At 42.5% G+C, this 27,632-nt stretch overlaps 2 protein-coding genes across 3 annotated transcripts; both read right to left on the bottom strand.

Moving 5' to 3' along the window:
- Nucleotides 1-17,796: 17,796 nt before the first annotated feature.
- LOC132449484 (uncharacterized) lies at nt 17,797-20,154 on the bottom strand. Of its 2 annotated transcripts, XM_060041146.1 has the most exons (7): nt 19,955-20,154; nt 19,733-19,867; nt 19,468-19,625; nt 19,249-19,357; nt 18,742-18,985; nt 18,393-18,549; nt 17,797-18,287 (listed from the first exon to the last, which is right to left on the bottom strand). In XM_060041146.1, exons 2-7 carry the CDS (start codon nt 19,836-19,838, stop codon nt 18,009-18,011), a joined length of 1,053 nt encoding a protein of 350 aa, XP_059897129.1. In that variant the 5' UTR covers nt 19,839-19,867; nt 19,955-20,154; the 3' UTR covers nt 17,797-18,008. The 2 variants fall into 2 exon arrangements, with proteins under 2 accessions (XP_059897129.1, XP_059897137.1); XM_060041154.1 differs by having other exon boundaries at nt 19,733-20,154.
- On the bottom strand, nt 19,958-21,666 carry LOC132474535 (uncharacterized). Its single transcript, XM_060075301.1, has 4 exons — nt 21,134-21,666; nt 20,639-20,891; nt 20,165-20,496; nt 19,958-20,020 (listed from the first exon to the last, which is right to left on the bottom strand). Exons 1-4 carry the CDS (start codon nt 21,653-21,655, stop codon nt 19,958-19,960), a joined length of 1,170 nt encoding a protein of 389 aa, XP_059931284.1. The 5' UTR covers nt 21,656-21,666.
- Nucleotides 21,667-27,632: the final 5,966 nt, after the last annotated feature.

The following is a 27,632-nucleotide window of genomic DNA, read 5'->3' as shown; positions in this document are numbered from 1 at the left end:
ACTTGTTGCAGTTTCAGGAACGTAGTCTTCATCACAGATGGAACCATCAACACTGGAAAGTTCAATGACCTTCATATAAAAAGACGAAAGAAATCTTTATCAACTTTTTTTACATTATCCAAACAGATCTTTCATTCGTAGTTATATGATAACGTACCAGTGATTTGTTATTCTTGGTGAAGCAGGATTTGTGCCATGATGTTGAACATCAAATAACTGACAAAAATGAAAGTAACTCAAGTGAAATCCTAGGAATGCTGATGATTTAACTGAAGTGTCTGAAATAAAAGGAAAAAAGCTGTTTCAGTAACAGATACTGACTTTTACATGTCAGACCAATCCATTTTAGGCTTGAGACGGGTCCTCTACAGTCTTGACAGTGATCCAAACTGGAGACAACTGCACTGGTAAATACATGGTGGCACTGAGGATCCAAAATGTAACATAAAAGTAAAAAAATAAATATATATCGATTGTAAAGTGAGTTTTAAGAGTGAAATGTCCCGATATACTTTTAGGGCATACAAATAACAATAACAGAAATAATAGTGTGTTTGTGTGTGCGTATCTTTCCAAATAATCGAAAACATTCCACCAGTTACTATTTGACCCAATGTGTGGAGGCAATGTAACACCCTCTTTAAGACACTGAACCAACATCTAAAAACCTCAAATGGCCGACATTATATAAAAGTTCAACTTGCCTTCTTGGTTGTTGACGAGGCTGGAGCTTCCTTCTTGGACTCAGGGTTCGATGCACAAGGTGTCTGAAATTGTAGAGAAGAAATGTATATTGTTGTCATAACGTCTGTAGAGGTTTGAGGAACACTTGCATGAACAAAATGTTTTGCAGTTATGGAGGACGTGCGAACATGCTTGATAAAGGCGATAGGCTAGTAATGTTACCGGCTGTCTTTACAAGTCACACTATTGTCCCTACAAGTCATAATACAACCAGACGGCTGTGTATCTTTCCAAATAATCTAAAACATTCCACCAGTTACTATTTGACCCAAAGTGTGGAGGCAATGTAGCACCCTCTTTAAGACAATAGTCCAGCTAAAACAGGCTCATACTACACCCAGTCGTCCTCAAGTAACACTTTGCCAGTGGGTGAAAGATTACAACACTTACTATATCATTGCCTGTTGTGTATGGAGGTGAACTAAGTCCTAATTTTTCTCTCCAAAGAGACCCCGTAAAAGAGTAAAGATAAACATTTACTTATTTTCATTCAACCATCAATGTGCTTATAATATTGTATGAACAGCAAACCTTCAAGCATACAGTATATTCAAGCATTTTATTTAAGCAACAAACACTCACAATCTCTCCCTCTCACCATGGCTCTGTACTGCAGACTAAAAGAGTCAGGGTGGGGCTGAGGGCTTTAAAGGAAACACCTGCTGCGACTGACCATTTTCCCTTGTGTCAAAGGAGGACACTGGACATTGACATTGGACATTAATGAACGACAAGCCTAAATGCACTAGTGAAAATCACTGATCTACAAGATGAAATGAACTTTAACATGTATGCTGTATTTTTGATGAGTTTATTCATGGTTGATTTGCAAAATGCCACAGTATTATAATCCCCCTGTTGATTGGGCCTTTCTAGTGGGAGGGCCATGGGGTATAAAATGGGTGAGCTGCTGTCCTTCTGACTGTATGCTGTTGCCAGAAGACGCTCAGCTCTACATGAGATGCTAAATATCTACTGAGGTGATAATTCCATTATGTTGTAAATTATGGTTAAATGCATTCAGTAATTGAGTTTAATTTGCATTTATTTTGCTAATGGATTATTTGATTTATTGACATAGATTTTTTTGAACTACCGGTATTTGATTTTGAATATGCTTGATTTATTATAGAGAATATTTGATTATTGATTATTTGAATATTTGAATTGATTGAATTATTTGATTTTGGAATTGGTTATTATTACTATTTTCAGATATTTGGGTGTTGGCCTCCTCTGTATGTTTTGCACTTATCTGACAATTCTCTTCCGCACAGAGCAGAATTGTGGCCTATTTTGCACATTTTTATTTTCTTAATTATAATTTTTTATTGTTTTATTTTTTATAAAAAAAGAACTCCCGCAACACCGAGTAATCTGTGTTGGCCTCAACACCGGTAACATCGGTAATACGGCAACCCTACTCCACACACATAGTTGTATCAGTACTAAATGACGGACTGCTCATTGAAGGCAAAGCTTAAGGTTAACATATTTTCCCTGTTATTTAAATCAGGTTGATGGTTTTTGTGATTCTGCAGAGCATTATTTGATAAGAGGCAATTGGTCTATCCACATACTGAAATCTTCGATAAAGACGTTATAAACAAGCCTCAAAATATGTTCCCCATATTCTTACAGTGTGCATAGGAAGAGTAACACTTTCACAGTCTCCCTTCACTCCTCCTTTGAATGTCTAGCTGTAAAACTCTCAGGCCCCAAACCCACTATCATTGTCACCATTTACAGACCACCAAAACCCTCCGCCGTTTTCCTCAATGAATTCTCATCACTACTTACATCTGTATGTGCAATGTCCCCCACTGTTATCCTCCTTGGTGATTTCAACATCCACATTGACAACCCATCCTGTACTTTTGCTAATGACTTCACATCACTTCTGGACTGTCTTGGCATCACACAACATGTCAACCTCCCAACCCATAACAAAGGTCACATTCTGGATTTAATCTGCTGCACTGACATCACTCCCACTAACCTTGATGTCGTTGATTTCCCCATCTCCGACCACAAAGCTGTACTTTTTGACATTCATACCCAACTACACAAAACCAAGGAACAACGGACCATCTCCTTCAGAAACATCAAACTTATCAACACCACAGACCTCTCCACCATGATCAGCTCCTACCCCAACCCTCCCCCAGCTTTCTCCCTGACTGACCTGGTGACTCACTACAATAACTGCCTCTCCTCCTCCCTCACCACCCTGGCCCCCCTGAAAACCCGCTCAGTCTCATTCACCCACACTGCTCCCTGGTTCACTCCTCATCTGCGCCAGCTCAAAGCCACTGGTCGTCGACTGGAGCGACTCTACAATAAGACTCAACTCACTGTACACCGCCAAATGTATTCGGACCACCTCCATCACTACAAGAATGCCCTCACCACTGCCAAAACCTCATACTACTCCAACCTCATCAACACTGGTACAGGCAACAGCAGAGTCCTCTTCTCAACAGTCAGCCACTTACTTCAGCCTCCTAAATCTCTCCCTCCAGACATTTCCACCACCCAATGCACTGTGTTCCTGGACTTCTTCAGCTCTAAAATCAACACCATTCACCAACAACTGCCCTCATCTCGCACCCCCTCTGATGACCCACCCTGGATGATCACCTCTGGCCAACCTCTCATCAGCTCCCTCTCTGACTTCACCCCAGTAACAGAACAGACCGTTTCAGAACTCATCCGCAAAGCCAAAACCACCACCTGTCAGCTCGATCCTCTTCCCACCTCCCTTGTCAAAGCATGTCTTCCGTCCATCTCCCCCATGATCACCAACATAATTAACTCCTCCCTCACTACTGGAACTGTACCCCCCACTCTCAAGCTGGCTGCCATCACTCCCATCCTGAAAAAACCTGGTGCTGACCCAACTGACCTTAACCATTACCGGCCCATCTCCAATCTCCCTTTCATCTCCAAAACACTTGAAAGGGTGGTTGCCGCACAACTACAGTCCCACCTCGACACAAACAATCTCCACGAACCGTTCCAATCTGGCTTCCGTCCAAAACACAGCACTGAAACAGCCCTAGTCAAAATCACCAACGACCTACTCCTTGCAGCCGACTCTGGATTACTCACCATTCTCATCCTCCTCGATCTCAGCGCAGCATTCGACACCATCTCCCACCCTCTGCTCCTGGACCGCCTGGCTGGCATTGGGATCACTGGTGCTGCACTCTCCTGGTTTACATCCTACCTCACCGGCCGTCAACAATTTGTTCAACTAAGCAACCACAAGTCTGGGTGTTCAGGTGTCTCACTGGGTGTCCCCCAGGGGTCAGTCTTGGGTCCACTCCTGTTCACCACTTACCTCCTCCCGCTGGGCACACTCCTCCGTCACCATGGGGTCCATTTTCACTGCTACGCTGACGACACACAGGTCTACATCTCCACCAAACCCACCGCTGCAATCCCCCCCACCTCCCTCATAACGTGCCTGGAAGAGATCCGGAGCTGGTTGAGCAGGAACTTCCTGAAACTCAATGGAAACAAGACCGAGGCCCTGCTCATCGGATCCAAATCCACCCTCACTAAATCACAACACACCCCAGCTCCACTCATAATCATCGATGGATTCCCAGTACCCTTCTCCTCCAAAGTCAAGAGCCTCGGCGTCATCCTGGACAACACCCTCTCATTCGCACCCCATATTCACAACATCACCCGGACTGCATTCTTCCACCTCCGCAACATCGCCAGACTCCGCCCATCACTGACCCAATCCAGCACTGAAATCCTAGTTCACTCATTTGTCACATCACGCATAGACTACTGCAACGCCCTCCTCACCGGACTCCCCACCAAACTCATCAACAGACTGCAGATCATTCAGAACTCAGCCGCCCGGATCATCACCCGCACCAAATCATCTGACCACATCACCCCTGTCCTCATCCAACTTCACTGGCTCCCAGTACACTACCGCATCCAATACAAAACCCTACTCCTCACCTACAAAGCTCTCCACAACCTAGCCCCCAGTTACCTCTGCGACCTCCTCCAAGAATACACTCCCTCCCGCTCCCTCCGCTCAACCTCTGCTGGACTACTATGTATCCCCACATCACGACTCACTACAATGGGTGCCCGGTCATTCAGCTGTTCAGCACCCAGGCTCTGGAACTCCCTCCCCCCACACATAAAACAGTCAGACACCATTACAACCTTCAAGTCACAACTCAAAACTCACCTGTTCAAACTCGCACACAACGTCTAACTGATCACTGTTTTGATTGTTTGTTTGTTTTGTTTTGTCTTGTTTTTGTTTGTTATTTTTTATTTATTATGTTTATTTATTTTTTTCCACAATGTCTTGTTTTTTAAAACGATTTATGATGACTATATGCTCTGTAAGGTGACCTTGGGTGTCTTGAAAGGCGCCTCTAAATTAAATGTATTATTATTATTATTATTATTATTATTAGTAGTAGTGGTGTAAAATAACGGGATTCTGCAGCGGGAGCATTATAGAGGCGATTTACAGATCAAATACGCTTGTGACGTAAGGTAGCATTTTCTGATAGGGTAGCATGATTTGATAGACTGCTATCGAGTCGCACTACGGTAGCAAAATCTGACAAGGGAGCAGAAATTGGCACCGGTGCCAAGTATGATCCACTTCTCAGCAGGATGATGACACCATGTATTAAATGTTAAGACATGCCAACATGATTTAAACAAGCCAAGGAGCCGTGTCGCTGCCGTAGCTACCATTACTAGCCTGCCATAGCTACCATAGCTAGGCCGACATGATTTAAACAAGCCAAGGAGCCGTGTCGCTGCCGTAGCTACCATTACTAGCCTGCCATAGCAACCGCAGCTAGCCTACTTTGGGCATGTTTCAGCATGTCAATGCATAGCTAATGGTTTCAAATATCTTGTTAATACTTTGATAAAAGTTTCACTTACCAGTTTTAGGCATTTAGAACTCCATCCATTATGGTTGAAATCGGAAAGATTCAGTCACGTTCACTGCGACACCTAATCGCTATCAGAACCTGCCCACGCGTCATCGACAGCCGGCCAATCCCTGACCGGAAATTCTTGATTGACATTGTATGCAGCCAATCAGTGAGCAGATGCATTCAGCCAATGAAAATGCTCGAAAAACGTGTGGGAAACTTTAGTACTGCGAAGGTGCCGAAGGAGCTTTATACACAAACGAGCATACACGGATATACACAATAAATCAGGTATAACCGGATTATCGGGTCATACCGAGAAAACGCGGGAGGTGGTTAGTTAGGTGTTGGTGAGTGCTTCTACACTACGCGACTTGTGAGGACACAAATTTTGTCCTTACAACTCGAAGTGTCCTGATAATGCTGGTGAGTAATCGGCAAAATGTCCTCATAATCCGGCGGCACCAACACACACACACACACACGGTGGCGGAGTGGTAATCGGGACAGTCGGGAGAATTCCCGGAGGGCCGTAAATGTTTCTGGGCTTTCGGGCTGATTACTGCGGGATAACAATATTGCGTTTATAAAAGTTCCTTTCAGCGCCGTCCGGCAGCCTGAGCTGTGCACCCGCAACCTCTCACTCACTCAACAGCCGCAACACTCACAAACTGTCAACCAAGTCGATTATGTCTAGAGGGAGTAACTGAGCGGCCCCTCCCGAAGTGGTACAGCCCAGGTGGGCCTTCAACTACAATTGGTCAGAAAGACGTAACAGCTAATGACAACATTGAACTCTCGTGCAGGCTCGAACAGAGTGACACACAAACACCCACACACTTTTAAGTAGTTTTTCACCCGCTCTGTATCCTTGCTTGCCCCAACAAGTTTGTGTGGCGTGCTTGTTTTGTTTCCGGTGTAGCTAGATCCGGTATGGTGCTGTTGTTTTTCTAACGGGACTAGTTGTTGCTAGACAGCAGGTGAAAAAACTACAACGTTTGCCAAGCCAAAAGAGCGTAAATCGCGCGCTAAAAAAATGAATGCCGTTAAAATTGGTTTGCGTTAGCGCCGTTAGTAAAGCGTTAAACTGACAGCACTAATTATATTATCTTATTATTATATAGATATAGAGCTCTGGGAGTCCACAAATGGCAACAATCACTTCTCCTCCATGCTGTGGTTCACTCTGACAGCTCATTCGTAAATGGGCAGCAGCTCATTTGCATTAAAGCTACAGACACCAGAAACAGCGCATTCTGAGGGGATTGAAACAGCGGAATAGCGGTAGCGAGATTTTTTTTCTTAAAAGCTATTTCCAGCAAACAGCTTCAAAAACATGGTTTCTGGAACTCATGTACTATGTTTACTTGTTGGGAAAACACCATAATATGTCTCCTTTTAAAAAGCATGTGTGGTATGGATAAAGGAGAAATACAAGGAAAGGGAGTGAGTTCTACATGACGGAAACACATGTACACACAAACACACACACCCATACACACGCACACACACTGCACAAAAAACACAAATCAATCACGACCACAAACAATGGAGTAAAAATGCTGAGAGTGGGGGAGATGGGAAAAATAAATGGCAGGTTAAGAAGTTCACCAAACAAACAGAAGTTATTAGCTGGCACAACGTGTCGCTATACTTAAAAAAAACAAAAAAAACGAATTCTGCTACTCACTAGGGTAATACCGTGAAGATCTTCGCCTGGTCCTGCACCCGCATTTAATGTTAGCTATTTACCAAGACTGCCAAAGCAAGAACAGAGCAAAGGGGACGGTGGTGGGGGAGGGGGGGTCTTTCATTTCAAAGAGCTTTGCTGTGAGACGACATCTGGCTGGGAGCTTTACCCGGTGTCCCGGCTACCCGTCTGAGAATTGAACATGCTTTGTACACCACTTGATCCAAGGGGTTGCAGAGGAATGAAGATTCCCTCGCCTAAGCTATTTATCCTGTTTGCTCTGCACTTACGATGTTCTCACACACACACATGCACACGCACAGATGCACGTGTACGCAGGACAGCATACTTTCATACACACACACACACATGCACACAATCCCACAGCAAGTAAATGTTGCAATTGTTACTGTTAACTGTTACAATTGTGTACAGAGGTTATAAATAGGATTGTTTAATAAATGTAATCTTCCCATATAACATGTTTTCAATGACGTATAGAAAATATAAAAAACAATACTTTCACTTGTTGAATAATTTAGTGAATGTTAATTTGTTCAGAAAGGAAAGGAAGAAATAGAAGACTGAACATTTTTTGAAGGCAAGGTGAGGACAGAGAGACTGAGCAAGCTAAAGCCTCTGTGTTTACAGCAGAAAGAGTCTCAGTGTAATGGTGGAAGCCTATCATTCAAGGTACTGCAAGGAGTTAATTTGATTGTGTAAGTGCTATCTGAGAACGTACAAACAAAGGCGATTTAATAGACACAAATTGTTTGAAGTGACAAAAGTTTCCAAACCTTTTTAATCTTCCCAAAAATACTTACAGTTACGTTACACGTTTTGAGTTTGTACTAGGCACTTTAGAGCCCCCTGCAGGCCATTACCTGTATTCAGTCCTTTTGTAGTTTCTTAATATGTGTTTATTCTTATTGGCTGATAAGAGTCACGTTCTGTTAGTCACGTGATCGGTCATTACTTCGGCAGCCATTTTATGAAGAGACATTTTAAACCTAAAGATAATCATGGTGAAAGGATATTTATTATAGATCCATTGTTAATGCTCGATGGAGCAGGTAATATTTCCAAGGGTCAAGATTCACCTACATGGATTAAAGTTCTCCGTCGCTACGACGGATTTCCGTCATTTGGAGTTCACAGAGGCCACTTGTGAGATCAATGTAGATCCGAGGAGTTTTTTTTCACATCTCCGATAACGTCGGGACAAATTTACAAACAGGCGTCATTTGGATAAACTAATCGCATATTAAGGATCTAAATAGGTACTTTCTCGCATAAAAAAATATTAAAACTTAAGAAAGTGATGTATTAACAGCACTGAAGCGAGAATTAAAACAGCTTTTAGCAGCTTTACCGCTACCGCTGCCGCGAAATGCATTCTGGGAAACTTGCATACTGTATACTGCGGTGCAGTCGGTCTGCTGTATACTGCATACTGAATCCCACATTCAGTATGCAGTATACAGTACATACTGCGCAGTATGTAGTCGGCAGTACGGGAGTATGCAGTTTCGAACATGGACATGATACACGCGTGTATTATGTCGTCATACGTCAACGCCGGTAAAATTGTCAAATTATATAGTGAGTATTTAAAAGGTCTACCGTTAAAATTGACTGAAAACAAGCATTTTAATGTACATCCCGATTATATATTAAATATATATTAAATATATTATATACAAATGTATATATATACACACCATTTTCGCGCCACATCTTACGTCTCTTTGTTGTGTTAGTGTTGTATGAACTCCCTTATAATGATTGACGGCTCTGATGTATCGGATATTGATAAAACACAAAAAAATAAATGGAGATGGGCATGGCTGACGGAAACGGGGAACGATGGCAAGCCTTACGGTTCATGGTGCAAAAAAATTCAACAACCAGGTGCGTGTTTTTGTGTGATATGCAGGTGTCAAGTAACCTAACCTGGAACATGTTTCACACACTGCACGTGACTTGGCTGTAGCGCGAATAAAATTTCAGTCAGAAGATTTTTTTTCACTTTAATCCCTGCACCTACCCCATCTGCACAAAACAAAGCAGGCCATCGCTCTGTGCAGTCTTCAGCATCTTGAGTTCCACTCACAACCTCAAGCCTTCGCATGGAGAAGGTTTTACACATTTTCTCTTGTATCACCTTGTTGTTATTCCTCTTTACCTCATTGAGAAGTTCTTGTCTTTCCATCTCCAGACTGTTTGTAGTTTCTCCACTTGGATGTGGAGGAAGGTAGTTAACCTCTGCTCTCTTTGGTCTCTTGCAATTCTTTGCCGGATTTCGTTCCCCCGGGGGTTTCCCTTTCATGGAGTTGACGTCAAGCTCCGGACAAGGTACTTGACGCCTTTTCATTTTGCTTTGGTAATTAGCCATCTTGTAAGTAAGACGCTGCTGCCACCCGTACATGCCTGAAAATGAGGTTTGAGGCTCCCCAAGGCATGGATGCTTTTGTAAGAGAGCTTCTAGAACGGCCAGTCTTTGAAAGCCAGTAGGATAAGCAGTGTAGTAGAGGTGTCAGCAAGTTTGTCAAGTATGCTTGACTTCACGTTTGGATTGTTTAAGAGTGAGCAATTGCATTCATAAGCCTTATTTCCTGCTTGAAGGAGCATTTCAACATCATACGAAAAGGTTGGTCCAAGGAAATGAGTTGGCCATGGTTCCGAACGATACTCTGGGGACCGTTGTAAAATTAAGGTGTCAGCCGAGCTTACTGCAGAACTGTCATCCTGGAAAGACTGGTCGTGTGCCACTGGAGCAACTGACTCGTTGATGGGAGGCAATGTCAGAATAACAGACTCTTCTTTTCTAACTAGTTTGATTGTGTCTTTGTCCTTAACCAAATCTGTTGATGTTAGAGTGAAGAATTGGTTATCAAAGTCTTTGTCCATGTACATAAGAGTAAAGCTCCCTTGGAGTTGAAAAAGATCCAGCGCAGCTGATAAAAGTTCATCTACAGTGCTAGGGAATCCACTTGGTAGGATTAACTTGTGAACTTCAGTTTCTTCAAAAACAACACGCAGTTGAGTTGGGGTAGACATGTCAACCGTAGGCAAGGACGACTAAAAGAAAACAAAGAACAAAGATATTATTCAATATCGTATCATCAATATCGTATTAGGTCGATTTGGATAAAAGCCGTTAAATGCTTTAATAAATAAGCAAATCATGGATCATTGGATCCCAAACTTTGGGACATTTTCCCAACAATATAAAATCTGGAATAGATATATGTTGAGGGAAGTCCTTGCAATACAATAAGGCACAAGCTTGATTCATACAATTTAAATGTATACTTTACCTAATTTGACAAGCAGGTGTGGTGTTTGAGAGAAACCATACGATCGCCTTGTACTGCATACGTAGCCAATGGGTATGTGTCAGTGAGTTGTGACTGCTCAATCACTTTGACTATGCTTGTGGACTCCAACTTGAAGCATCTAAAATGCTCAAGGTACCATGCATTTTGCAATTTCAACACAAACACTAAACTGTCATAAACTATGATGATTTGTAGCATTTCAGCAAAGTCGGGCAATCCACTATTGGAGCCATATACCAAGATCATGCCAATACCGTTAGTGGTGCCTTGAAATTCTGCCTGTTTTGTCAAATGAACAGCTGTCTCTTCCGGGAATTTCTGTGATAGAAATTCTTGTATGTTCTCATTTACAACTTCTAACGGAACTCTTGTCATCTTTGACACAGAGACAGCAGTTTTTTTGACATTTGAACCATGTAGATGGTATGCGATCATGTACTGGTGTTTTTTGGCCATAGACTTCAAAATGTTACGGAAACAGTTAGTCTGTCTCACTATCTTCTTAAAAAAGCTATGCTTTGCTTCAAAGCGCATCGTCCATAAGGACACTAGCGGACCAAATCCTTTAATAAGTTGTGGATAATGCTCTACAAAATGATGTTTTGGAATCAGTCTCTGTTGTGGAAAAACACTGCTAAATCTATGTCTATGCTCAGAGATCAGGCTATCTAGGTGACCAATGCTTTCCTCTGTGTGGGTAGGTGACATAACCAAGGCAACAACATCTTTGAGTGTCATCAACAACTGCCAGGTGTGTTCCTCTTCTGGTACTTTGGTGCCAATCATAAATGGAAGCAGCCTCAATAAGCACCAATTTTCAGTTGCGTTACCACCAATGGTTTTACGGGAGGCAAAGGTTTGCGGTATACCTTGGGGACAATTTGTACGGTCTTTCCCCTTATAAGAGAACTGTTTGATGATTATATTGAGCTCTGCAAAAGAAAAAACAAAGCCAATTCTACAGGTACAATACCCTCAAGTAAGGCCCCGTCCACACGAAGCCGAAACGGGCGAAACCGTTTACGGTTTCGATCTATCCGGTTTCTAAGTATCTCCGTAAAGACGAAGCCAAGCGAAACCGGATAGATCTGTAGAAACGCTGTAGTAAACATTCCAGGCCCATAAGGGGCGCTGCTTCTGGTACACAAATCCAGAAGAAGAAGAGGCGAGCATGCGCATAAAGGCTGCCCCCCGAACCACTAACAACACAAACAAACAGCTCTTCTACGATGGCGAACTAGATTCTCAATAAATAATGGCTTAGCAACCCAACAAGGGACATGATATGCTGCAGAACGATTACAAGCTTGTAGTCCGCCATCATCTTTTTTGTTGTGATTTCTGAGACTCCGCGGGCTTAAGAGCCATTGGCTAGGAGGTCGAGGGGTGGGGCGATGATGTCATGGTTTGCGGTTTCAGTCGGTTTCAGGCGTCCACACGAAACCAAAACGAAACCGGATAGATTTGAAACCGCCTCCGAGGGTGGTTTCAGAAGTTTGCGGTTTCGGTCAGCGGATTCGCTGGCTTCGTGTGGACGGAAGGCCGAACCGTACAAGACCTTTGCGGTTTCGCCATGAAATCGGCTTTGTGTGGACGGGGCCTTAGTCATGGAGTACATCAGGGTCCAGTTGCACCAGCAGAACGTAAGGTCCATCTTGGCTTAGTTCCACCGTAAATTGGCCTTACGGAGGAGTTTAGGAGCTACTAATTGTTACAATGTTGCACCACACCACATACGTCCAGTGTTCGAATTACGGGGGGTACCGGGGGGGTCTGACGGCCCCGATTGAGACTTGATACCCCCCAAATGGCATTAAAATTAAACTTTGGGGGGTACCGAGAATAATATATTTATTCTTCAAATTGCGTGTTTAAAAGTGTCTTATTTCTTAAATGCGTTCGATGTTTACTATGAGTAATATACTGACATTAAAATTCAAACACCCCTTGAATGGACTGTACCATTAACACGTCTTCAGCGGTCTTTCAACGTCTTCTCTATGGCTTGACCTCAACTTGAACTCGTCGTCTGACTTTAACTTAAACTTGACGCGTGAACCAACTTCTTTCAGCTCGGGCTAACACTAGCTACGGTAAGGAATGTTTTTATATTAAGTATTGACTGGCTCACATATCTATTCATTGTTTGTCGGGGCTGTGTAATGATTCATACGCCCGGTCCATCCCACCAAAAAAGTTTTTCCGCGAGCCAGAAGTCGCATTCGTACGGAAGCGTATTAGGGCCAGGTATAAGGGAAAAATATTAATTGGCAATTCGAGAATAAAGTCGACATGTCTAGAATAAAGTCGAAATGTCGAGAATAAACTCAACTCCTCTGGTCCATCATCACGTTAGCAACTGGCCGCCCTACCAATGTGTCTTTGGCGTACAGTTTCTGAAGTGGTGCAACCTGTATGTCTATGGGTGCAACTACCTGATAGCTGTATCATATCTATAACGTAAAGCCTAATCTTTCATGCTTAACGTTACCAACCTAGCGGAATTCAACTCATAAACCTAGTCAGAAACTATTTTTGAATAGCTAGCTAACTACACTTGTCTTAGATGCTATTAAAGACAGTGCTCTGTTTCTACCTTGATTGTCATAACGTTATTCAGCTATTAGGCTACTTAACTTGCGCTTACAGTTCTGCATGTTGATTCTTGTGTGAAATAGTATTTATTGTTACACTAGGCTCTATTGCTTGTAGCATCTCCTTTGTACGTCGCTTTGGACAAAAGCGTCTGCTAAATTACTTAATGTAAAAAAACACCACAATAGGGATAGCACTACCGTATATTTATAACCTAGTTTCCTATGTACAGAGCCGCTTAAAAAAATAAATAAAAACATGTGACGTCATCACCATCCGTTTCAAAATGCTGACCCCCCCGAAGCTGGAGTGATAATTCGAACACTGCATACGTCCAACGTAGGCTTAAGTTATATCCTAAAACTTACACCTCCTACTTAGTAGGTGTAAAGTCCGCCGTTAAACCGCCCGCTAGTTAGAAAGGTTACTTCAAAACGAAGAAAATGAGGAAGGATATTGTTTACGGAGTCAACGCGTTCTTCGTGATCGGTTAAATCCATTGGACATGTACGACGACGTTGATTTGTACATGCGTTTTTGATTTCGTCGCACAGAAATAAGGCGAATAACGGACCTACTCCTAAATGACTTAAGACATGACACGGACAGGAACGGGGCCCTTTCTCCATCTTTACAAGTATGTCTAGCACTCCGATACTTTGCTACGGGTTCATTTCAAAGTCTTGTTGGGGACTCGATTCAGGTACACAAGTCCACTGTTTGTAGGACAGTCCGCTCTGTGGCACTGTCATTATGCAGACGCATAAACACCTTCGTCGGTTTCCCATCACAACCTGACCAACAAATCATCGCACGTCAGAAGTTTTTTAACATCGCTGGCTTCCCTGACGTGCTGGGCTGTGTGGATGGGACTCACATCAGGATTAAAACCCCCACGGAGCATGAAAATGTATTCGTCAACAGAAAAGGCTACCACTCCATCAATGCCCAGATAGTGTGTGACGCTGACCTGAAAATAACAAACTGCGTTATCAAGTGGCCTGGGTCTAAACACGACAGATATATTCTAAGGCAATCCAGGCTTTAGGGGGAATTCGAGGCAGGCACTTATCCAGGGAGACTCCTGGGGGACTCGGGCTATCCTCTCAGGCCGTGGCTGATGACTCCATACCTCAACCCAGGGGCGGACTGGCCATCGGGAATACCGGGGACATCCCCGGTGGGCCGATGGCCCAAAATACTATTATGTACCGGCCCACGCCCATCATCGCATCAGCCCTACAATGGTTATCATAGCGGCACAAGCGTAATTTTCTCCAAGAGCTATACCTATCTAATCACAATCGCACTGACTGACTTTTATACTGCTACTCGCAATCGGTCTTCACACTCATGGTGACTATTTTTCGATATTTTTTTAAGTGTCTTCTAATATGTGTTTTACAGACTTCGGAAGTCCAAAGTAAGAAAAGATCTCCACCTTATTAATAAACACCTCTAAATTGGTTCTTAAACAGCCGGAGTGTTCTCAGCTGTGCGGATTGAGGTAGAGAATTTGGATTTGCATACATACACGCAACGCGGCACCCAGTTCTACGCATGCGCTCAACCCATGAGGAGAAAGGGATTGTTTGCGGCGAATGTCTCCAGCTTGAGACCCGCTGAGGGACCACCGCCGGAGGCGGAGGTGCCTAAGCGCTGCCCGGCAACGATCCCTTTCTCCTCCTTGTCGTGGTTCAGTCTACTTCACATTGATGAGGACGTTGAAGAACCAGGAACGTCGGAGAACCCAACGTCGTTTGAGATTCATAATATCGGCTCACACATCTTTTGGCCGTTATAATATTATATGATATAGATATCTATGTAGGCTATATGATAATATTTTGATATAGAGCTCCAGGACTCCCGTGTGTTCTAGAATATTTACAGAACACGGCTAAAGGCTGTGTGAGCCTCGCCATTGCGATACATCCACTGTAAACAGAGCGAATGGTACCGTGGCTGCAAGCTGCTCAGGGCCACACCCCCACCCTCCTCCTTGACCCGCCTCGCTCCTCCTCATTTGCATTATAGCTACAGCCACCAAAACAGCGCATTTGGGGGAAGCTCAATGTGCGACTGGCTCGGAGTGGCTATAACTCTGCACCACGGCTGAATTTCGGGAACGTCGTTATGTAACTTACTGTTTTGTTATGCACCTTCAGCACCCCAACACACACAAACAATCACACACCCAGCATGCAACACTACTGATACCACTGATGTTCACACCCCATCGTATGTTCTGTTCTGTTCATTTCTAATATATTGTTCATGCTAATTCTACCCTCTGATTCCAGTTTCTTTATTGTGTGGTCTTTCTCTGCTGACATTCATTCCTTAAGGCTTTGTAGTTATACTTGTATAACCATCTGATACTAGCCAAGAGTTAAGCATATTCATCTAGCAAACTATACCTACCTTGGAGTGTTACAATAGCCAATAATAATTTTATTCCATGTGTCCATCCAGGCAAATTGGTGGATCCAAATGTTATTAAAAAACAAACATACATATATGATGTAATTTCTTTGTAATCATCCAAAATAATGTTAAGTGTATGGGTATTTTTCCCAGAAGGCCACTGACTGTTCGATACGCGCGATCCATTGAGTGGGCAACGCGGCGTGTACTTAGTGGGCCGCGCGCCGTGTATTGAGTGGGCCGGTCTGACAGAAACTCCCGGGCCACTTTTTTCCCCCAGTCCGCCCCTGCCTCAACCCAGCCAATTACCACGAAGAGCGCTACAACTCAGCGCACATAAAAAACAGGAATGCGGTGGAGAGGTGTATTGGAGTTCTTAAATAGCGCTGGGCGTGTCTGCATAGAGGTAATGCCTCTCATGGTCACAATTTGGCATTAGCACAGGCTAAACCATTCCTATAATTTCCTAGACTAGACAGTCACCTGCTTTAAGTAAAAAAATTAAATAAAAAGATGCCACGCTTAAACCAGCCTTAGAGTTAATGTTACATACAGCTACTACCTTTGGTCTAGCGCACCAGCGCCACCTACTGATAAACAATTACGAAGTTAGAAAATGTCTCTAGTGCAAAGTAGTTACTTACAAACTAGTTTCTAAATGACATGCATGTATATTGTTTTTTGGGTTATTGACAGGCATAATGGAACCAGATAGAGCTGCGGTTGTAGCTGGTGCCTGTGTGGTGCTGCATAACATGGCCATGGCATGGAATGTACCACTGATGGAAAATGCTGCTGCTGATGATGATGATGGTGACCTGCATGTTCCCCGAGGCATGGAAAACAACCTGCATGTTGAAGCAGCTACTGTTCGAGCGTACCTCGCAAGAACACATTTTAGCTAGACACAATAAAACGTTTTTTGTCCCACAAAAAAAATATTTATTTGGATAACAGTATTTAAGTTTTAGATAGATAACAATTAGTGATATAACAAAGAGAAAAAGAAAGATTACAGCTCAAGAGTTGTATAGCCATGTGCTTTCAACTCTTCTTGTAGTTTTAGAATTTCCAAATTTAACTTGTATTTTTCTAGATCTATTTTTTCCTTTTCAGCTTTTATCTTTAAAATCTCTTCCTTGACCTTTTCAATTTCGACGCTTAAGAGTATATATCTCAGACTGTCAAGGTCTTCTTTTCCCTCTCTGGGTCGCTTTAGGCGCTTAGATGGAGGTGGCAGCAGTTGAGGCTCAGAACCTGAGCCTGTTATGGCAGGCTCAGGTGTTGGTGACTGTACTGGCTGGTGAGATGGGCCCTGTGTGGTTGCATCACATTGTGTTGGTCCAGGTGAAGGGGGGCAGTCTTCCAGAGGTGGGGTTGGTGTTCCCTTCACTGACACGCCACTCTCCACTCCACCTCCTTCAACACCAATGAGACAGGGAAAATCTTCCCCTAGGATGTCCAGGACCAGTGAAGAATATGGCCCTATGTCTTCCTTTGGCCCACCCCCAGTTGAAACCGTCTTGGGAAAGTCTTCCGTTGCTTGAATTTTTAAGTCACTCCACTTCTTCCTGACATCTTTAGCCTCTCGGAGCGCAACTCCTTTGGCATTAACGGCCTCTGTTATCTCCTCCCATATTTTTTGTTTTATTTTGTTGGTTATAAAGGTGTTAAATTTAGACTCCAGCGCAGATTTGTTTTCTTTATATTTTGTTATCAAAATGATGACCTCATCATGAGTAAAATGTTTCTTTCTGGGTCTGCGATCGGTCATGGCCAGGCCTGAAAAACACAACACCACCAGGTTATATGCACACCAGAGTAGGCTAGCATATGTTTTTTGCCCTAAAAGTGCAGAGTGGCAAAAGGCAAAGTGCAGCAACTAACTAGGCTACTATTTTACAATATTAACTGGTGCCCTCAAATGATTAGGTAAAACCATACCACATTTGTCATGTCTGCTTTTATTGAAATATGGAAAACAAATTATTATGAATGATTACGAATGCAACACTGAACAACAAGCTGTCTTAATGTGGCATAGACATAGGGTAATGCAGGGCTGCCAAGTTTCAGAAAATGACAAGAGTGAGACTTTAGAGTCAGAAGCGTTCGGCCGCCGACCAAAAAAATTGGCCTTTTTTAACATTGATTTATACCTTAGGACTGATGTCCTCACCTCCATGCCAGCTGCTCTCTCTGCACTGTGGCCTCCTAACCTCTCTTAACCAGAAATTAACAAGACAAGAATTTTGACAAAATACATTTATTTGTCAATCATTTAGCATGTCTAACGTTGTAGGTGTTGGTGGCAGATTTTGATGCCTTGATGACAGAGGCAGGGGGCTCCCACTTAAAACAGTCTGGCTCAAGGCTCGCCATCTTCACGGTCATGATGGATGACAGAGTTCCCTCAAGAGCCAAACTGTTTCGGGTCTTGGTCTTATTTAGTCCAACCACAGAGAAAACTCGCTCTGCATCAGCATTGGAGTGAGGCATGACCAAGACCAACTTGGCAATACAAGACAGCCTGCCAAATCTGCTCATACCGGTCACCTTTGAAAAATGCACATAGGAAGCCTAATTACTCACAAGTATTTTTGTGTACTATTAAGTTGATTATGTCAATGGGTATTCCCATGAGTACAGAATAATTCTTACCTTGTTCTTCATTGATGCCATGTTCCCCCAAAATCTCTCAAAGTCAAACATTGCTGGGTCGTCGGGCATGGCAATGTCCATGGTCTGGTAGTCCAGAAACTCCTCACAAAGTTTGTCACGCTCTTCAGGTCCATTGTATGGGAGAAGTTCAGGAAATCTAAAAAGAAAAAAAATGTGCAGTGATCTGGTAAAGTAGTGTAACTGAAACAGGGGTTGTTTTTCAGATGTGGATCAAACAAGAAAATGTGCCTGGTCTTAAGCCTGCTCTACTTGCAAAGCATATTGAGATAACTTGTGTTAGGATTTGGCACTATAGATAAAATGTACTTTACTTGATAGCCCAACTTACCTGTCGACAAAGTAGAAGGCATCTTCCACTCCACACTCTGCTCTCTGCTGGACATCCAGAAACATGGCATGTTTAATCAGAGGCTCTTTCATGGGGAGTTTCTTGATGGCATACTCCACAGCCCTTTCCAGAAACGCCACTGCTGCCTTCTGGAACCTCTGCACTTGCTGCGGTGTAATGGCTCCTGCTTCAAGGAGCCTGTTGAGTGTAACTCGAGTAGTGAAGCCAATCACCAACTTTTCTCCTACAAGAGACACAAATCAACAACTGCAGGTCATTAACGATGCTGTATGCAGTAACATGTCAGTATGAGACGGGAACAAGACTGTGTTGAGTCACTTTAGTCACCATCAAAAACCACAATAGCCAACTTGAAAGCACCCCTTTAAGTATCTTCATCATATCAGTGATTGTGACGAGATGACTGCAGCCCTCTAACGAAAAGTGTGTTGAGTGAGATCAGTGAGTGGATAGTGCATGTGTAAAACCTGGACAATTACTAATCACCTGGCAGTTGGTTGGATGGCTCCTTAAAGCATATTTCATGCAGTTCCCGGTGCTGCAATGCTGCGGGCTTCAGAAACTTTGAGAGCAGCTTGCGGATAAAACCCCTCATCTAAAAATGTCAGAAAAGATTTACAAATTTACATTTATTTCCTGCTAATAAAAAAGGAACAAAGATAGAACATCATACTAGCAAACTGTATCCCAACGGTTCCAATTTACCTCATCATGTAGTAGGAAGATTGACGACTTCTCTCTCTGGAGGAGGAGGTTGAATGTGGAGAAGACTGGAAAAGTTGCTTGAAAGAACAGTAGGTACACCTCTGTAATTGAGTCAGAGAATGCCACCACAAGCCTCCTGAACCTTGGCTGTTTGTCATCTGTGGGAAAAAGAGAGAAAAAAATGGTTGTGCATACTACATACTTTATTTACTTTTCAGTCTGCTCTAATAACCATGCATTTGCATCATTAAAATGTGATGCCTACTTAATGACTTGAAGTAGCTGGCCAGTGGCTCATACTGCTGCAGGATACGAGTCAAACACTTCTCCAGGCTCAACCATCGAACAGAAACGTGCATGAGCATTTCCATATACTCACTTCCATGGAGCTCACAGAATTCTAGGACAAGAATGGAACATCTTAATGCCAATTTGATCAAAGTATTATAGATTTAATTTGTACTACATTGGGACTGCACACACATACCTGTTAGGTAACCTTTGCGATTGGTGCTTCCTTTAAACCAATATCCAACATCCACAGCGAGATCCTCTGGATCAAATCCACACACCTGCAAAATACATGATTATTTATAGTCACAAGACATTGTTGTCATTGGTTCATGACCGCACAGCATAACAACCTGTTTGACGTGACATTAGGCATAAGGCATACGGAGGGTCTTAAGCAACTGACCTCCAAAAAGGCCTGGGCAGCCTGTTTGGCAGTGTTGTGGATGATGTGACAAGGGCACCCATGGATGTAGATACTGCCATGTTCTTGATGAGCTCTGGATGCGATGGAGTTCCTTGCTCCTGTATTGACAGGGGCATTATCAACTGACAGACTGACACAGTTTCTCCATGGTATGGCGTTTTTCTGCATGGCCTCATCCATCTTCTTGTAGATGACTTCAGCTGTGCCGCAGTTTGGCCCGCTGGTGGGGCACATATCCAGGAACCTGTGGACAACTTTGCTGAGATCACTGTCATATACCCGCACAGTGAGCGGGTTCATCTTCTCACGTCCTGTAACGATAGGTACATATATGATATATGTCAGATTAAAGGTACACATCAGACTGAAATTGTTTGTGTGTTTGTTCTGATTAATATAATACATTAATTAATATCTAAAATGGGTGCTGGAAAATGTGGAAAATGTAATGACCTGTATCATTTGATCCATCTGTGATCAACGTGAAAGGATTGGTCCTCATCTTCATGACCAGTTCCTTTCTAAAGTGAGGAGCCACTGCTTCATTTATTATGCAGGACATTTTTGTGCGGGCAGCCTTGAAGCTCTGTGCAGTAGGGGAATCTTTGAAGCATTCTTTCAGCAATGGGCTGAAGTGATCGGCTACTGCAAATGGCACATTGTGTTCCACCATCGACACTGCTAACTTTACCTCAGCTCTCCTTGTCTGCAACAGAAAGGATGTAATTAAAGAGCAAATCATGCAAAAACATTAATAAAATTGAATGAATGTCTTAGCAGCAGACTCAAGGTCCATAGGAAAACACTATTACATACAAAAATAAACAAATAAGAACAGTTCAAATGAACATCAGATTAGCTAGGCATTTGTTTCATTTACTATGTATTTATGCTCATATAACCTACAAGTGCAATTCAGCTACTAGCAGCGGGTATAACGCCTAGTACCTTGACTTCCTGAGATGTCATGCCACCAACAGTGGCTGGGCCATAATATGGTGCAATGCTGGCTGTTGACTGTGCTGCCTGTTCTTTTGAACGATGTATTTTGCTTTTGATATGCCTTGCGACATCAGCCTTGCCTTGATGGGCACAGCTGTTCTCATGTCGGCAAACAGAGCACCAATAGTAGGCGGTGGTTGTGCCTACACTAATGAAGGGCCATTCTGCTGTCCACTCCCTTTTAAAAGTGCACCTGTAGAGGGCTGCTCCACTTTTGGCCTTCTGCTTCTTCCCTGAATTTATTCTTATCTCCACATTTTTTTCTGCTGGCTCTTCTGTCTCTGTGTTTTCAATTTGTATACAATCAAAATCTTCGCCCTCACTGTCCTCAATCTCTTCTGATCTCGCTTTATCTTCCATTTCTTCTGTGCCCTCTGCACTCTCATTTTCCGGGGGTGCATAAGGGGGGGCTGGCACTGCCCAGAATGACAGCAGATCTCTCTGTGGGCTCTTCCTCTTACCTAGCATTGTCTTACCTAGCATCTATCAAAAGATAGCTACATGTTAGTGTTTTATTGAATACTGTATTAAAGGCCCCAATGGGTCCATTTGGTTCTATTTGTACAGTTACAGTTATGTGCTATAAATGTCATATCTGTATGATTCCAATCATTGTAAGCCTTTTTATAATCATGTAAATTGTAGCACTTCATGCGCATGTCCTGTCAACAATGTATTTCACGTAGGCCTATGTGTAGAACCTATTTAGTCTGGCTGATCTGACATAATAACCTGCAGTGAAAAAGAGGTCAACTCTAGCTCCGCCTCAAAGAAGGGGGCGCGCGAGAGCCCACAGGGCGGCAAAAATGGAAGACTACAGCGAACTGCACAGCTGGCTAACCAGTGGCAAGTGCTAACGTTAGCCATTAACGGAATTATGAATGAATAACGGTCTTATCTCTATATTAGAACGTGACGTAAATTACTATGAATTAACACAACTCGTAGAAATAAAACTTAGATCACTTAAACATGTCTATCACAGCATGAGAAAACGTAGTAATTGTTTTCGAGGGTGTACGGAAAAGCATAAGGGTTTCTATGGGATAACTGTATAACAGCTGTACTAGCGACCTGTCACAACGGTTGCCTTTCCCCCGGGACGAACACTTGAATTGATTTTATTGGTGAGCTGATTTTGAGAAATCAAACTATGCTGCTACCTAGTTATGCTGGCTAACTAACACGAAGAGTTCAGTAATGTATTACCTTACGTTTTTATACATAATGCTGTTATGAAATATGAAAACAACCAGTAGAAACATCTCTGTGTATAATGTATATTTGAAAGAAGGCGATTGATGTAGGCCTACTTACCCTTCTTGAACATGTTGCAGAATGCAGTCCAGAAGTCAAATTTGGCACTTTATACAAAGACGCTCCACCAAGACGCTCCACCAAGACGCTCACACGCGCAGGTCGCGGGAGATTGTTTACAAACTGTCAAACGTATACATCGCAAAGTGGACACCGTGCGACTACATAACCACTCGAAGCCGCGAGGACCAAAGCTTATTATCATGAGAAAAAAAAATAGAGTAATGAATGGGGAAATAAGCGTGAGAAATGGCAAGTGTGGCGTGTGGTGTGAGAATGGGTCAAATTGCGTGACTGTCACACTCAAAGCGTGAGGCTTGGCAGCCCTGGTAATGTGTAGAAGGGGGTGGGGGTTATTTATTCAGGTAGGCTAAATTCCTTTATTTGATAGCTTGGTCAGTTAGCCGACAACTCTATATTTTACCATCACCCTATGAAAAGTTAAGTTTAAACATGAGTTCAACCAACACACACACACACACCTTAATATTGTTTATATTATTAATATAACAAACTTACCGGTAAAGTTAGCCAACTTCGTTTGTGTTGGTATTCTTCCTTTGTAGCGCTTGCAAAGAGCTCTTGGTTTATTGTAGTAGATAAAACCAACCGTTTAACTTTAACTTACCGTTAAAAAATCGGTTAATTCCGTTGTTTCACTAAAGGATTGTTGCTAGACAACACAAGTCAGGCTCCACAGAAAATTGTAAACAATACATTACATTACGTCTACAAAAACCACAACACAACACATGCATGACAGTGAGCTACTCTTTATTGTAAGACATCAAATTGTTTTAGTTACAAGTTTAACGTTGGACATTCATGTAAACTATGGCCAAGCAGTGACACGGGCTAGTATCGATGTTTAAAAGTCGAAATTAACCATTTCTCCTTCCACTTATAACGCTGGACGATTTTCTCAACTCACATCGGCTGCCGGTCCAAGACAAATGCAGCATTTCCTGTGTACGTTGTGTGCTGCACTTGATTGGCTTGAAACTATGCAAGCGTCATTAAATGCGACAACAGTTTAGTAAGGGCTGGTTTACGCCTCACTAATAAAGTTATATCTTTAGTTATGGTGGTGCAACTGAAATTGAGAACGGCGTTATTTGAAACTATCTACGGCGAACGTTAGGTTAAGACGGACTTTACGCTCCAACTTACGAACGACCTTACGTTCTGCTGGTGCAACCGACTGCAGGTGGGTAACCTGTTGTTACATGAAAATGATTTAACCTTTGAGTAATTGCACAATGCCTTTTTACGCCGCGACTATGGGTGTTACTAGCCAATGCTGCTTCAATGTCCACCTGATGTTGCCGTTTTGTTCTACTAGGGTATTCTCCTGCCCTGACTTCAAGTTCCTGAAACTGGGGCCGTTCTCCGACACAAAATCTACAACTGTACGGCCCACTAAAACTTTCAATAAATCCCCCGACTGAATGGGCACCAAGGTTATCAGCAATGACAGAAAATACAGTGCCCTTTAGGATTTTCCCTAAACAGGGTACAAAAGTACCATCTTCTTCTAAGCTTTTCAAATCACATAATAATGGCTCTAGCACTTTGGAATAACCAAATTTTTTAATGTCATCTGCCTTTGCTCAAAATGGCTAAGTAAATGGATGATAATGTAGACCTTAAAACTGACGGAATATCAGCAAACACCCAATAGACACAAGTTACCTTGTGCTTCTTACGAGAGGTTCCTAAGGGGTTACATATTTCAAAATCATCACAGTAGAGAAGAAGTGAAAGTCTTAACTCCTCTCCAGACAGAAATGTGTTTCCTTTGAAGTGGGAACCATCACGGAAACTAGTATGGTGACACGAAGAACTACAATGCCTTGAACTCTTCAAAACCTTCTCCTGAGTGTCACTACTTTTCAAAACATGCGACAAGGTTTGTAAAATTGATATATACTGGAAAGACTTTCCCTCTTTCGCATCAAGTATATACTCTAGTGGTTCAACAACAGAGAAATGTTCCTTTACATAACCATTTCTCTTGTATGCTGTGCCAAGAGGACCTTCCTCACTAAAGGCGACACTGAGAGGATTTAACTGACAAATGCCATTTACCAAATCTTTGATCACTAATTCTTCAACAATGCAGTCATGATTTTGTAATGTGTTACAGACAATGTTTTTGATAATGGGTGCGGATGCTGAACAAGTAATAAATTGAAGCTCCTCTACAATCTCATCTATACACCTAATTGGCACATTGAAGATGCAATCTAATTTAAGTAATAAGGACCCAAGCTTATCAACATGACTTGAACCAAGTCTTCACCCTCACTCACAAGCACTTCACCTGAGGGAACTTCACTTTCATCTAAAACGCAATTGCCCTCCTCTGTTTCCTGATTTGAATATGTCTGAAATGCAGTACGCTTAAAATCTTCAATGCTGTGAGGATTGTGCTTTCTACTTTTATGTGACACAAAGGTTGAATATATATTATTGCTGTAGTCACAACCTTTAAAGACACAATGAACAGTTTCTAACTTTTTCAGATGAGCTCCAAGGTGTTCAAAATATTGCCTCTCAGTGTGAAAACTACATGAATTGCATACAATACATGAAAATGAATTAATTTGCCCTGACTGTTCTGTTTGTGTATGATCTCTAGACAAATGTGTAAGAAGGGCCCCCCAACTTTTAAACAAACAAGGACAATCTGAGTACACGCAGGGTAGAGACCGGCCTTGACAAGAATGTAAATGTTTCAACCTATAATGCTTTAAGAGTTCTAAACATGTTGATGCCTTGAAGTTGCAACTTTTGCATGACCACCTCATAACATAACCCTACGGTTTCTCCTCCATTGAAACCCTTTAATCTGTCCTTCTCAACTGTCAACTGCACTGGTTCGTCCTAGCCGAAAGGTCTGCCTGTAAATCACAATTTGTGCTAATAAAAACTAATGATCTACAATGCTAAGCTACAATTTCATATTACATTACAGAGTGAACAATGGCAAATAATTACAGCAATATTATATCATACACACATAGATGTTTACTTGCCTGAAATAGACCAACAGTGCAGCATCACCCTCAGGGCACTCTCCTCTGGCTCAACCTGCAGTATCTGATGTTTGTCACTTCTTCCTGTTGAGAGAAATATTTGTTAACAAAATCACAAATTAATGCAAACATAACATTTCCATCCAATATTTGAGTAAAATAAATGGCTTGACTGAAATCACATACGCAGCTTTTCACTTAACTAAACATAAGATCTGATTATGGTTCCACGTCAACGCAACGCAAGGGGGTTACGGAGCCCTTACGCCTCCAAATCGTTTAACCTTGAGTCGAGTACTAGAGAACTAAATCATTTCCGCAAATACGCTTTCTACCTCCTACGTTCAGGAGGTAGAGCAGTTGTCTTGTAACCGAAAGAGTGCTAGTTCGATCCCCAGCTCCTCCTGTGGTGATGTGTCCCTGAGCAAGACACTTAACCCTAACTGCTCCCGACCATCTTGCTGTCGCCTTGCATGGTTGACTCTGCCGTCAATGTGTGTATTAACTGATGCAAGTCGCTTTGGATAAAAGCGTCTTCTAAATGCCCTAATTGTAATTACCAGAATGGACAAGGACGACCAACTAGCATCTTCTGTATTTGTTGCACAATGTTTGAGTCGTATTCAGCTTTTAAGTTGCTAGAATCCATACATAAAGCTTCTAGTAGTAGAGCAATTGGAAAGCTATAGAATGCACGGATAAAGACCAACTATTTGTTCTCTCTTTACCACAGACATATAGCAACACGTAAACCCTACGGAGAACCGTAAAGGTTCCGAAGCGACCGCGTGGTCTTTGCGTTGCGTCAACGTGGAATCATAAATCAGGCCTTTAGCCCGTCAATAATGAATTGAATGATTTAAGTCGTTTTTATTATGTACATTTTAAGCAATGAATAAAAAAAGACTAAGCCCTTTTATATGTTTAGGTAAAAGCCGGCAGCGAGCTGCTCTAAGACGCTGAAAGCACACAATTTAGCAACCTCTCAGTCTTTGAGATAACTGCAGAACTCACATGTAAGAGAATTTCACGGTATAAGAGTGAAATAAATATCATGCCAAGATAATGTAACATTAAGAGCCACTGTTTAAGTCTACGTTTTGAGTAGGTTAATGTGGGCCTCAGTGAAAATATAGGCTAGCGCTAACTTAACTAGTTCAAGTGCAAGTCGTTGTCAAACATGGCGCCAAAAAGGTATTTGTTTCGACTTGAAGTCAACCATAAACACTTCCCTATAAAAACAACTCGTTTTCATTTTGAGGGAAGACATTTTAAGTTAAACTTGTGCTTACTCTTCAGTAATTGCAACTCACCTCTACAAACGTTAAGCTAGTCTCACCTGGTAGACCAAAATGGCGATTGCAAAAAACGAATATTACAGGCACTACAAACAGTACTAACGTATATTGCGTCAAGCAGACTATAATCAAACTATCAAAATGTACACAAACTCTTCTACGATTGCAAATATAAAACAGAAAGGCAATTACTCACTCGTCTCAACCCGATCCAGCAAAATTGCGATCCAGAGATCTTGCTTCAGAGCTTCAGAGCCTTCTTCCCGCTTCTTCTCTGGCGCTTCACTGGCTTTACGTTGTCAAATGGCGCATGCGCGAAATCCAACACGCTGTTTCTTCAGAATAAAAGTTACTTAGAATGTTCAGGTGTTGGTGCCGTGACAATAAATAATTTAATAGTACGAGTAAATATCTAGTAAAAAATACTCTTCCAAGTCAAGACCATTCATTACATGAATATTTTGTGTATAGTTTCATGTTTTTTCCTAGTTCCTATTGAAACTTGATATTACACTGTAAGAATTACTACTTTTGAATAAGTATACATTACAATGCCTAAAAGTAATTTTTTTCAGTGTAGTGCCCTTCTGCCCGTCTGGTCCTTCTAGTACCCTGATAGTGCCCTTCTGCCCGTCTGGTCCTTCTAGTGCCCTTCCAGTGCCCTTCTAGTGCCCTTCTAGTACCCTGATAGTGCCCTTCTGCCCGTCTGGTCCTTCTAGTGCCCTTCTAGTGGGCTGATAGTGCCCTGATAGTGCCCGTCTGGTCCTTCTAGTGCCCTTCCAGCAGACAGTT

The sequence above is a fragment of the Gadus macrocephalus genome, chromosome 2 (assembly GCF_031168955.1).
Source record: "Gadus macrocephalus chromosome 2, ASM3116895v1".
Lineage (NCBI taxonomy): Eukaryota > Metazoa > Chordata > Actinopteri > Gadiformes > Gadidae > Gadus > Gadus macrocephalus.
The sequence above is the reverse complement of the archived record's forward strand: the minus strand, read 5'-3'. Positions and strand labels throughout refer to the sequence as shown.

Excerpts from the sequence above, each read along its gene's own strand:
- LOC132474535 (XM_060075301.1), bottom strand. The coding sequence starts at position 21,655 with ATGCTAGGTAAGAGGAAGAGCCCACAGAGAGATCTGCTGTCATTCTGG. Across the intron at positions 20,892-21,133 it reads TGACATCTCAGGAAGTCAAG|ACAAGGAGAGCTGAGGTAAA; the intron begins GTACTAGGCGTT and ends TTTCTGTTGCAG. Across the intron at positions 20,497-20,638 it reads AGATGGATCAAATGATACAG|GACGTGAGAAGATGAACCCG; the intron begins GTCATTACATTT and ends CTATCGTTACAG.
- LOC132449484 (XM_060041154.1), bottom strand. The coding sequence starts at position 19,838 with ATGGAAATGCTCATGCACGTTTCTGTTCGATGGTTGAGCCTGGAGAAG. Across the intron at positions 18,550-18,741 it reads GCCTTCTACTTTGTCGACAG|ATTTCCTGAACTTCTCCCAT; the intron begins GTAAGTTGGGCT and ends TTTTCTTTTTAG. Across the intron at positions 18,288-18,392 it reads TGGCATCAATGAAGAACAAG|GTGACCGGTATGAGCAGATT; the intron begins GTAAGAATTATT and ends CATTTTTCAAAG.